Here is a 12,492-nt window from a genome sequence, read left to right as displayed (position 1 = left end):
TAGATTGTCCCTTCTGTCACTAAATAAGGAACTCTGATTTTCCTAATTAGACTGAATGTAATGTTGGTATGAGCCATTATTCATAAGACACTGAATCTACTTCACTCTACCAGCACTGACAGAGATGTTTCAGACACTCCTGCTCCATGTTGTGCAGCTGTAGATGCAGTTTTTTCCTTGTGCCCGTGCCTGCAGGCTCACATACTCAGAGTTTAGTTTTAAATAAAAGGAGCTTCATTCATTAATCGGCGCTTTGGCCTTAATTTGACTGGAGAGCAGCTTCATTCAGAGCAGCAGGTCAGAGAGGAAACTCCATTCAGCAGCGCTCCTCTTTATCCAGGACATGTACACCGCTGGAGGCTGTTCTACCGCGGCCCTGATTACACTGCTGGATTTCTCCCTAGAGACCAGGAACCTTCAGAGGAACTAAGTGTTTCCAGGGTTTAATTAAAGTTCCAGGAACTTTGTTTTACCAGCCCAGCAGTCTGCTCAAGGGGTAGTATTCTCTGATAGGATGGAGAATTTCAGGATGAAGCATACATGCAGGTGTGTTCAGTTCTCTATTTAAGGCCTTCATGTATTTTCTGCACCCTGGTCTGCCCACAGAGTCAGCCGAACCCCTGACAAACCTAGAGACCAGCCCCTCCATAGTTGTGATTTATTGGTATCAATGCATGTGTGATAAATCAGTTGCATTGGCGGTAGCATCAGTGCTAACAGTTTCTTCATTCTGGAGCTGTGGAAAAAATAGTATTTAGTTCTGATGTTTAAATTATTAATTTTTAACATTTTAACTGTTTAATCACTTTCCCACCCATTTTTGTCATTTGTATTTGCCATTTTCAGCAATTTTACACACATTTCACCATTTTAACCCCTCAGACCCCTGTTTTTTGCTACTTTAAACTCTGTTTGCAGCTTTAAAACCCCATTTCACTACCTTTTCTGCCCATTTGGCCATTTTTGACCCTTTTTTGCCACTTCTGCATATTTCTTGTCTCTATTAACCCATGATTGCCTCTTGGAACCCTATTTTGCCACTTTTTAGTCTTATTTTCCCACCCTTTCTGCCCATTTTGCCACTTCAAAGCCACTACTTTCTGTGCCCATTTTTGTCAATTTCAACTTCATTTCATATTTACTGTGGAACAAATAAATGAATAAATGTTGTTGCTTTAATAAAAGTGATTATTCACATAAAAAACAAAATATGGTTATCAGAACTTTAACTTTACAGTGGATCATGACTCTGCTGACCTCCATGTGCCCCCCAGTCTGGCTGGGCCTTAGAAAGCTCTCTTCTTTATGGGCAGCCTTGTCTGCACTACTGACCTTATTAAGGGTTGCAGAAGGCTGGAGTTTGTCACTGGGTGAGAGGTAGAGTTCACCCTGGACTGGTCGCCAGTCAGGCACAGTAAACTCAAAAATAATTTGCTTTTCCACAGACACTGTACCCTCACTTGGGCAGTGTTGTAAACTGGATGGCAAGAGTGCACCACCAGAACACTTTCTCATGCCTCTAGGAAAAAGAAAAACTATGAAATATCTCTTTGACACGAGTATTCAGAGCCTTTGCAACAACACTGTCAATGTAGCTCAGGTTCCTCACATTTCTCTGATCTTTGCTGAGATGTTTTCTACACCTTGACTGGAGTCAGTCTGTGCTAAATTGAACGATTGGGCATGATTTGGAAAGGCACACCCCTCTCTTTGGAGGCCTCACAGCTGACAATGATATCAGAGCAAAAACCAAGCCTCGAGAACAAAGGAACTCAGTGCAAAATACATTAAAGCCAGCTTGGAGTTTGCAAAATACTCCACGTGAAAGCCAAGCGAACTCCAATCAAGGTGTACAAGCATCTCAGCAGAGATCCAGAGAAATAGAAGGAACCTGAGCTACATTTAGTGTTGTAGCAAAGGCTCTGAATACTTATTTCAACATGATATTTCAGGTTATATTTTGAATTATTTTGCAAAAAATCAATAATTTTGTGTTCACGCTGTCATCATGACTGCAGCATCAGGCTACAACATAAGATTTTGCCTGAGAGATGCTCATGGCTTGCTGTAGAAAGCATTCGGTCTGAAAGCCTAGACTCATTAACATCTTCCCTCAAATAGAAATCAGACTGTAACACGACTGAGGTTCTCAAACAGCCACAACAGGAGGGACCCAGAGGGATGTTCTAATGTTTTCATTGGATGTTTTGCTGTCTGCAGAGGCTTTAACATAAGGAGGATAGTGGCTGTGGAGTCACATCTAAGTACCTTTAATATTTCTGCCCTGTTTCTGTCCTGTTCTAGCCCTGTAAAATTTCAAAGGCTGAAGCCTTGTACCTTTTTCAGTTTTGTTTAATGTCTTAAACAAAATTAACAGTTTTTAGACCACAGTCTATAAAGTAATTGATTGCTGTGACATATTTTGTGTGATCTTTTCACATTTTGTCCACTTATAGTTTAGACTTTAAGGTCTTCTGAGTCTCATGGAGTCCATGTGATAACACTGATGGCGGTCTGAGCGTTCTGTCTGATGACTGGGTCCTCCTCTTCATCCTTGCTCCTCTCCCTCAGCAGGGGCAGATGCTCCAGCAGGAGGGAGCGGCCACCTGGGATTTCAGCCAAACAGGTCAGAGCTCGCAGGGAGAACATGATGACAGCCTTCCTCCTCTGCCTCTTCTCCTCATCCTCCTCCTCCTCCTCTTCCTCGTCTGGCTTCTTGGATATGAGGTCGAGCAGGATGGGGATGACGCCCAGCTCCACACACTGCTGCTTACCTACAGGAGAATCAGTCATTAACTGTGAGAACCTGAAGTCACATGGTGGGTTAAAGATTTAGAAAGTAATGATCAGCATTGTTGCTGGCATGTTTTGGTGTTTGCCTCTAAAACAGGAGTGTCAAACCCAAGGCCTGGGGGCCAAATTCGGCCCACGGTAAAGTTATACCCGGCCCAACAGATCATATGATATTTTTATTATAACTGGCCCACCCGTATGAGGTCTGCAGATTTCCTCCTGTAAACAAGTGTAAATTTTACCTTGTTGGTTTGAAATATCCTTGTTAAGTCAGACAAATTTGAAGAAGTAAAGAGAAAAATGATAAGTTAAAAAGCCAAGAAGGTGGGAAAATAAAATCAATGTTTGTTTTCATATAAAAATTTCAATTTTGCATCTCAAAATTAGAACTTAAACTTGTGATTTTGGCCATCAATTTCATATTTCAATATATTTTGTGTGGTGTTTTTTGTCGCTTTATTATCTTATTTTGGTTAGCTTCCGGTTCCGGAGGCTGTTTCTGGCTGCTAACTTTCTTTGCTTTCCCTGAGGCATTCACCCCTCCCCCCCTGGTGCTGTGGAGAGCGCACACCTGCAGCGAATCACTCATCGAGGATCACTATTTAGGACCTGCTGCAGCTCTCTTCAGCGCCTGAGTCTTGCCAACCTTACCTTACGGTAAACGTCAGCTCCAGGCTCCTTCTCTTGAGATCTCCCAGAGAAGTTTCCAGTGCTCTTTTTGAAGAACCTTTTTGAGTAATTTCCAGTGCTTGTAATTTGCTTCTTGTTGTTAACGTGCCTCTCCCTCTTCTTTCCAGTGCCTCCTGCCCTGATCACCGCAGCCAGCTCCAGCACACTCTCACTATCCCTTGGACTCCTGAGATCCCCCCTCCCTTTGTCAATTACCTACACAATAAATCTGTTAAATCTGCTCCATCGTCTCCGCATCCTGAGTCCTACCATTACACCCACATAACAATTTTGACCTTTTAGAATGACATTTTTAAATTTTAAGTGACCTTTTCAACTCATGATTTTGAATTTTATCCTACATTTTGACCTTTTCAACTCCTAACCTTGACTTTTAATCCTGTATTTTGCCCTTTAAAAACTCAGTTAAAAATTTAAAACCCATGATTTGAATTTTTATCTCATATTTTCACCTTTTAAACTCATGATTTAAAATTGTATCTCATATTTTGACCTTTAAAACATATTGTTTAGGCTTTTATCTCTTTTTTTCTTTTTAAACTCATGATTTCAACTTTTTATCTCATATGTTTACCTTTAAACTCAGAATTTTGTCTTTTATATCATATTTTAACCTTTTAAACTGATTATTCTGACTTCTATTTCTTATTTTAACCTTTTAAACTCATGATTTCAAATTTTATTTTGTATTTTGATGTTTAAAACTTGTTTATTTTTGTCTCATATTTTGACCTATAAAACTTGTGATTTCAAATTTCTTTTTAGTATTTTTGCCTTTTAAAAACTTAATTTTGAATTTTCATTTCATGCTTTGACCCTTTTAATTAATATGTTTGTCTTTTTATCTCAGGATTTTGAGACTTTAAATGTATTATTTTGACTTTTTTAATATCAAAATCATCTATCTTCAGTTCTTTTGTGGTGAAAATTATGTTGACAGTTTCTGGTTAAATGTTGACCCTGGAAGGCCCTCAGGTTGGAACTTAGTTCAGAACCCGGCTCCTGCTGTGATTGAGTTTGACACCCTCGCTCTAAAAGATCCACCTTTTCTGGTCACTTCCTGGTCCAAAAACTGTGACACCAGTATCTTAGAATAAAGGTATCTACAAGTGGATCTAAAAAAAAAATTAGAATATCATGAAAAAGCCCTTTTTTTCCTGTAATTTGATCTTTAAGAAAGACAGGGGGAATCTAAAAAAAGCTGGAGAAGAGAAACTTCCTCTGCAGCTGTCACAAATCGAGCTCTTGCTGCTTTCAGCTGTTTGTACCTGTGGTGATGACGGCAGTGTACATGATGACTCCTGCAGCGTTTCCCTGAACCTCCATGTCTTTATCTTGCAGCAGCTCCACCAGAACAGGAAGTACTGCTTCCTCACACACCTGCTGCGCCCCGTCCTGAGAGACACTGAAGCAGCAGAGAGCAGTCACAACCAGGGATGCACGATATTATCAGCATGGTATCAGCAATGGCAGATTCTAGCTTAGACAGTTAATAGTTGATATGAGCAGATTTGAGGATTTCTGTTGATATTTACAACCGATACACTGGCATTTGTTGTCGTTTTATTGGACCTGCTGCTCAGGTGAAGAGAGGAGCAGAGCTGTCAACTGATCACCACTTTGTGGTGAGTTGGATCAGATGGTGGGGGAGGCTGCCAGACAGACCTGGTAAACCTAAACGTGTAGTGTGGGTGAACTGGGAAAGTCTGGTAGAAGCCCCTGTCCGTAAGGTCTTCAACTCCCACTTCCGGAAGAACTTCTTCCACATCCTGGAGGAGGCTGGGGACATGCAGTCTGAGTGGTCCATGTTCAAAGCCTCTGTTGTGGAAGCAGCAGCTAGAAGTTGTGGCCAGAGGGTCATTGGTGCCCATTGTAACGGCAATACAAGAACCCACTGGTGGACGCCAGGGGTGAAGGAAGCCGTCAGTCTGAAGAAGAAGGCCTTTCGGGCTCGGTTAGCCCAGGGGTCTCTGGAATCGTTACCAGGGACCGGCTGTGGAAGCAAAAATCCAGGTGTGGGAGGAATTCAGGGAGGCTATGGAGAAGGACTTTCGGTTGGCCCCAAAGGTGTTCTGGAAAACTGATCCACATCTGATCAGGATGCCTTCTGGGCACGTTCCTGTTGAGGTCTTCTGGGCACGTCCTACTGGGAGGAGACTCCGAGGCAGACCCAGAACTCCCTGGAGGGATTATATATCCCATCTGGCCTGGGGGCGCCTTGGAATCACTCAGGAGGAACTGGAAAGTACTGTGGGGGAGAGGGATGTCTGGGTTGACCTGTTTAACCTGCTGCCACCGCGACCCAACCCCGGATAAACAGGAGATGGATGAATGGATGGATGGATGGATGGACACTGGCAGTGAACATCAGAGCTTATATTTTCAGCCAGCTTTGTAATAAGTTGTTTCCGCCTGGTTCAGTTTGGTACGGTATGTGTTTATTCGTGTTTCCATTATCAAAAGTTGGAAAGTGTCCCAAACAAGTGAACCATACTGTTTTACTTTTTTGGCTTTCTTCCATAGGGGCGCTAAGCTGACCTATCCATCCCAGTGGTTTTCATACTTTATTCACCTAAGGCACTCCTAAGATCAAGCCAAAATCTCAATGCACACTGCATTCAAATTAATCTAAAACAGCCTTTGTAACACATGTTAAAGTAGCTCTAGTTGTAGTAATAACTATGGTTGTGCAAATTCCCTTGGTGCTCCTGGACTTGTCTCAAAGCAGGAGTGAGAAATAAAGGTTATCTTTTTATTCTTTCTCATATTGGCCTTGGGGGCAGCAGAAGTAAGAACTGGCTCATCTCCCCCCATCTCCCCTATCCTTCTATAATCTTAGAGGCAATCTGTTTACTTTTAGCACTTCCAGTATTTGAGGTTTGAGTTTGAGTTTTGCTGTAAAACCCTGAACTGAGCCCTGATCAGAGCCTGCTGTCTGACCTGAGTTCCATCATGGCACCCGCTGCCTCTCTGCGGATGTTTGAGGATTGATGGGTGAGTTTGCGTCGCAGCAGAGGGATGCTGTCAGGGGTCAGAGCCGACAGGGGACCCAGCCTGAAGCAGGAGCGGAGGGTAGAGAGGAGCAGCACCTGCACTTCCTCCTCCTCCTCCTGCTCCTCTCCCTCTGCCTCCAGTCTGAGCTTCATCATCAGCTTAGGAACCAGAAAGAGGAGCGCCTCAGCTCCTAAAGGATGAAAGAGAGAGAGATAAACTCAGAGGAGATGGAGCTAAAGGACAGAAGTTTGTTTTAAAGACCCATCAGAGTTAGCAGACGGACTGTCTGACCTTAGACCAGGACTTAAACGAGGACTTTCTTAATATTTAGACAAGTTATGAAGACGTTAATATAACAGAAGCTGCTGCTTTGAATTTCATCAGTTCTTCCCCACTGTTTCTTACTTTGTTCCATTTTTTTAAGAATAGAAATAAAAGTCTAGTGTTTTTTAAATAAACCCATTAAAACTAGAACAAACTGGAACACATCGAACATTTAACTGATATAAAATTGATTTGTTGAGTCTGTGCATTGATTTTAAGTTAATTTGATTCTGTGCATGAAAAATTAATGTTTACATATTAAAAATACCTTTATCTACCACCATCCCAGGGTATTTGACTTTACAATGTTTATAAAAAATACTGTTTTGGTTAAGAAATATCTTCAAATCCAGTCTGGTCTTTGTACAAAAATAATGTCCACAAATTTCTTAAAGGTGAGTTTGTTGCAGAAAATACAGCACTGGATCGGTTTTAGAGCAGATGTTGGTCACTGAGAGAAGGATGCAGGACTTCCTATTTTGATTAATAAGATAATAAGATAAGATAAGATTATTGTCTCACAGAGTGAGAAATTTCTCTGTGGAATGAGATATTTCTATGAGGAGACCTGAGCCATGGTCTGGTTAGACCACAGGGACCACTAGGACTGTTGAGGCCAAGCATCAACAAAATTTCCACTAAAAGTTCAAAATTTATGGGGAATTTTCCTTTCCAAAATCAACACAAACTCTCTAAAGTTTCAAAGAAATTACTAAAACATTATGTGAAATTTGTTAAACATAATTTTTAAGTTTTCTATAAAAACATTCCCAAAATGTTTTCATGAAAATTTTATCATATAATCTAAACATACTAACAAATACTCCCCAAAAAATCCATGTGAATTCCTTTACATTTTCAAGCAAATTCCCAAAATATTCAAAGCAAATCCACCTTACACGGCGTTCCACATTATTAAGCAGGCCACAGGTTTCAGCAATATGGGAAAGAAAAAAGATCTCTCTGCTGAAAAGTGTCAAATAGTGTAATGCCTTGGACAGTAATGAAAACATTAGATATTTCACGGAAAATTAATTGTGATCATCATACTGTGAAGAAATTTGTGTCTGATTCAGAGCACAGATGGGTTCGTGCAGATAAAGGCATAATGAGGAAGGTTTCTGACAGACAAATTCATCAGATTAAGACAGCAGATGCTAAAATGTCATTACAAAGCAGCAAACAGGTATTTGAAGCTGCTGGTGCCTCTGGAGTCCCACCAACCTCAAGGTGTAGGATCCTCCAGAGGCTTGCAGTCATGTATAAACGCCCCCAACCAGTGCTCACAAGCAGAAATGGTTGCAGTGGGCCCAGACATACATGAAGACTCATTTTCAAACAGTCTTGTTTACTGATGAGTGTTTACTGGATGGTCTAGATGGAGGAGTAGTGGATGGTTGGTGGATGGCCACCATGTCCCAACAAGGCTGAGACGTCAGCAAGGAGGGGGCGGAGTCATGTTCTAGGCCGGATTCATGAGGAGAGAGCTGGTAGGCCCCTTCAGGGTCCCTGAAGGTGTGAAAATGATCTCTGCAAAGTATCTAGAGTTTCTGACTGACCACTTTCTTCCATGGTACAAAAAGAAGAACAGTGCCTTCTGTAGCAAAATTTTCTTCATGCATGACAATGAACCATGCTGCAAAGAATCCCTCTGTGTCATTGGCTGCTATGGGCATAAAAGGAGAGAAACTCATGGTGTGGCCCCCATCCTCCCCTGACCTCAACCCTACTGAGAACCTTTGGAGCATCCTCAAGCTAAAGATCTATGAGGGTGGGAGGCAGTTCACATCAAAACAGCAGCTCTGGGAGGATATTCTGACATCCTGCAAAGAAATTCAAGCAGAAACTCTCCAAAAACTCTCAAGTTCAATGGATGCAAGAATAGTGAAGGTAATATCAGAGAAGGGCTCCTATGGTAACATGGAACTTGGCCTGTTAAGATGTTTTTGATTTAAATAGCTTTGATTTCAGTAAATATGACCCCCTGATGCTGCAATTTCTGCAAATGACCATTTTCAGTTCTTTACAACCTATAAAATGTTTTAAAAAGCTGTTGTGCTTTATAATGAGAAACAGTGCATTATGAGGTTTTTATTTTTTTTAAATAATGGTTATCATTATGAAGTTTGTTCAAAATTATTTGAATTATGCTCTAACAGCTGATGACTTGAAAAATACTCGGACTGTCATTTGCATTACGATTTAGGAAAGTAAGAGAAAAATGTCATTTGCATAATAATGTGGAACGCGGTGTAAAATCTTATCAAATTCCCCAAATATTCAAAGCAAATGCAACCTAAAATCTTATCAAATTCCTGTAAACTCACAAATAGATTTCCAAAAGTTCCATGAAAATGATGGAAATTACCCCAAACATCCATACAAATCCCTGAAATTTCCATGAAAATGATTGAAAATTTAAAAAAATGCCTCAAGTGCCTAAAAAATTAACACATACATTTCCCAAATGTCCATGAAAATACCTGGAAATTTTCAAATTCCCCAAAACATTTAATCAAATTTCCCCACTTCTCATCAAAATGGCCAAAAATTTCTAAGCATATTTCCCACAAAACCTCCACTGAAACCCTTCAAATATATATAAAAATATCCCCAAAACTTCCCTGATAATGCTTGAAAACTTTCAAGCAAATTCCTGACAATTTATGGGAAACTCTCCCAACATTTCAAGCGAATGACTTATTTTCTTACAAAGGACAACTCTGGACAATTATCTGCAAAATTCTAATATCAGAAATGATTACCATGTTGTAGGAAAGCCAAGTCTAATGTCCTCATATGAAGATGCAGAGTCTCAGGAGGTTAAAGGTGGTGAGTGTACCTGCAGGAGGCAGAGTGAGGTTGTTCAGCACTCGGTGGACGTTTCTCCTGCAGGAGGATGAGGAGTCGTCCAGCAGCAGAGAGAGAGGAGGGAGCAGAGAGGAGGAGACGAGGGCCTGTCTGCATAACAAAAAGCAACTTATTAGTACTGTTTAACATGTCACCAAATTCTGCAGGCAGAGACTGACTGTGCTAAAGAGGATTTCTCTGCAGCTCAAATTGTTCAGCTGAGTTATACCGCCCCCTGCTGGTGAAATCATAGAAAACAAATGAAACAGCTCTTCTGATTCACCCATCCACAAATCAACCTAAACCTGATCAGTCATTCATGCCAAAGAGTTTATAGGGCCTTAAGGAGTCACCAGTCACCATCCTGCCTCCCATTACTGGACTGTAGGAGGCAGGGTTGGAAATGAACTAATTACATTCACTTTTTGTGCACTTTTTTCAGTAGATTTTGAAATCAGTCATTTGACTTATATGTAAGATTATCTTAAAGGCAAGTATTGTACTTTGATATATTTGAAAAAGCATCCATTATTGAGTAAAGAGAATCATAAAAACTACAAATCAAAATGAGGAAGTTCTAGCTTTCTGTCAACACCATGACTCTACCACCACGTTTGACTGTTGGTACGATGTTCTTTTGATGAAATGGCGTGCTTTGACTACACACTGAACAAGACACACACCTTCCAGAAACTTGTGCTTTTGTCTGGTCAGTCCACAGAATATTTTCCCAAAAGTCTTGGGGATCATCAGGATATTTTTATTTAAAAGTGAGACAAGCCTGTGTTCTTTTTGGTCAGCAGTGGTTTTGGCCTTAGAACGCTACATGGGTGCCATGTTTGCCCAGTCTCTTTCTGATTGTTGAATCATGAACTCTGACCTCAACTGAGTCAAGTGAGGCCTGCAGGCATTTAGATGATGTTCTGGGCTCTTTTGGGACCTCCCGGATGAGCCGTCCATGCACTCTTGGAGTCATTGTGGTAGGCCGACCACTCCTGGGAAAGTTCACCACTGTTCCAAATTTTCTCCATTTGTGGATAATGGCTCTCACTGAGTTCCAATGCTTTAGAAATGTCTCTGTAACCCTTTTCAGACTGATAGATGTCAGTGAATTTGTTTCTCATCTGTTCTTCAACTTTAGAATAAAACGACGGTCTTCTACTTTTCCCCACTAGAGTGGGGGGGCACCAAAGTACCTGGAGACAACCCAGGATTCGAACCAGCTGCAGGTCTTTCAAAGATGAATATTTTTTAAATGAGGATAGAATCTGCAAAAGGTGTACATTTTTGAAAGAAAAAAAAACACCTTACCATAGGCTGGCCAGTCCATTATGACTAGACTTATGTTGGTTTGAAACTAAATAACTACATCCTTTGCTGTGCAATCTCTCCTTTCATTTCTTTTTTAATCTATTTCTATATATTTAACTGTTGTATTGTGTAGTAAAAGAGCAGTTGCACTGACCAGATCCCCTTGGGGATTACTTAAAGGTTGACGACTCTGTGTACCTGCCGATGTTGTGATGACTCAGCACAGACAGAAGCTCGCAGGTTTTTGTTCTAACTTGTGGATCTTCATCCTTCAACAAAACCGTCAAGTGGCCCAAAAAACCTGCAGAAAAGAACACAGCAGCACTCAGTAGATAGTGGAGATTACGGGATTTCTATTGTAAGGAAATTAGAACCACTCTCTCTCATCCCTACTGTGATTCATGATGTCAAATAAAGCTGGTATACTCTACTATTTGTGATGTATAAGCTACCATTCATGTTGTAAGTTTTGCTTTTTGTTCCAGCACAAATGATTAAAGGGAGAACAGAGATTCTGTAGGAAAGGCAAGGTTAATTTGTGTAGCACATTTCAGCAATAAGGCAATTCAAAGTGCTTTAGAGATGTCACTGCAAAACAAGATGTTTTACCAAAGCAGGGCTTTAGAAATACAACACTGCTGAATGCTTCTTTACAAATGAGCCAACTATTAAACGTTTCTATCACATCAACAGAATCATCTTATATGGTTTGGAGTTACTGTGCTCTAAGTAAAGTTATCACAGTGAAAACACACACTTATTTACAGTCTGAAAATAACAGTAGTTGTAGTTGAAGTTCTTAGCTCCGTTCACTTTTAGCCAACTAAAATAAAAAAGCCTAAGTCACGTGGGGTTCATGGATCAGAAATAACATTTTAGCTCCGTTGAAATGTAGATTCACATCATGTCGGTTATTCTGCTCTCACCTCCGTTGACAGTCTGGTAGATCCGGTCCGGGTCATGCATCAGGTCACACAGTGAGTTCAGGACCCGGTTTTTGATGCTAGTCTCCGGCCTCTGAAGCTCCTCAAACAGCTGAGGAATCCCCCAACGACCGTAGGCCACCGGAGCCCGGTCTACAAGAACACCGGTCATTGAGGATGTTCTACTCAGCGACGGTGTCATTCAGGTGTATGCTAGCTAGTTTATTGAGTACGGTTGCCTAGTTACCGCAAACTGCACCGATGGTGACGTCACGTCCGGGCTGGCCCCATATAGAGCAGGGGCGGAGCTAGGTGTTGCCAACACGAGGGGAGAGAAGGGGAGTCTTGGGGCATTGTCCCAGTGAGATTTTTTTCCTAATGACGCTATTTTCATTTATTTCAAGCTATTTTCATTCATCCAACGCACATGTTTTATTTAGAGAACTTAATGTGTCTATTAAAAATATTTTATAAGGTTTTAAAGTGATGAGTATACCTTATCTCACAATAAACACATAGATGTTGTAAACTTATTACGTACAGTGCTTAACAAATGTATTAGACCACTGTCATAAAAACGAGAAAACAGAAGTATTTTAGAAACCTT

General features: G+C 40.9%; 1 protein-coding gene across 1 annotated transcript; it reads right to left on the bottom strand.

The window, feature by feature from the left end:
* Window positions 1–2,416: 2,416 nt before the first annotated feature.
* Window positions 2,417–12,071, bottom strand: rsph14 (radial spoke head 14 homolog). The gene is made up of 6 exons (XM_041788232.1): window positions 11,889–12,071; window positions 11,161–11,263; window positions 9,644–9,762; window positions 6,424–6,667; window positions 4,752–4,888; window positions 2,417–2,774 (listed from the first exon to the last, which is right to left on the bottom strand). The coding sequence occupies exons 1-6, from the start codon at window positions 12,055–12,057 to the stop codon at window positions 2,482–2,484; spliced, it is 1,065 nt and encodes a 354-aa protein (XP_041644166.1). The 5' UTR covers window positions 12,058–12,071; the 3' UTR covers window positions 2,417–2,481.
* Between the last annotated feature and the right edge of the window lie 421 nt (window positions 12,072–12,492).

Source organism: Cheilinus undulatus, linkage group 5, assembly GCF_018320785.1.
Source record: "Cheilinus undulatus linkage group 5, ASM1832078v1, whole genome shotgun sequence".
In the NCBI taxonomy this organism is placed as follows: Eukaryota; Metazoa; Chordata; class Actinopteri; order Labriformes; family Labridae; genus Cheilinus; species Cheilinus undulatus.
The sequence above is the reverse complement of the archived record's forward strand: the minus strand, read 5'-3'. Positions and strand labels throughout refer to the sequence as shown.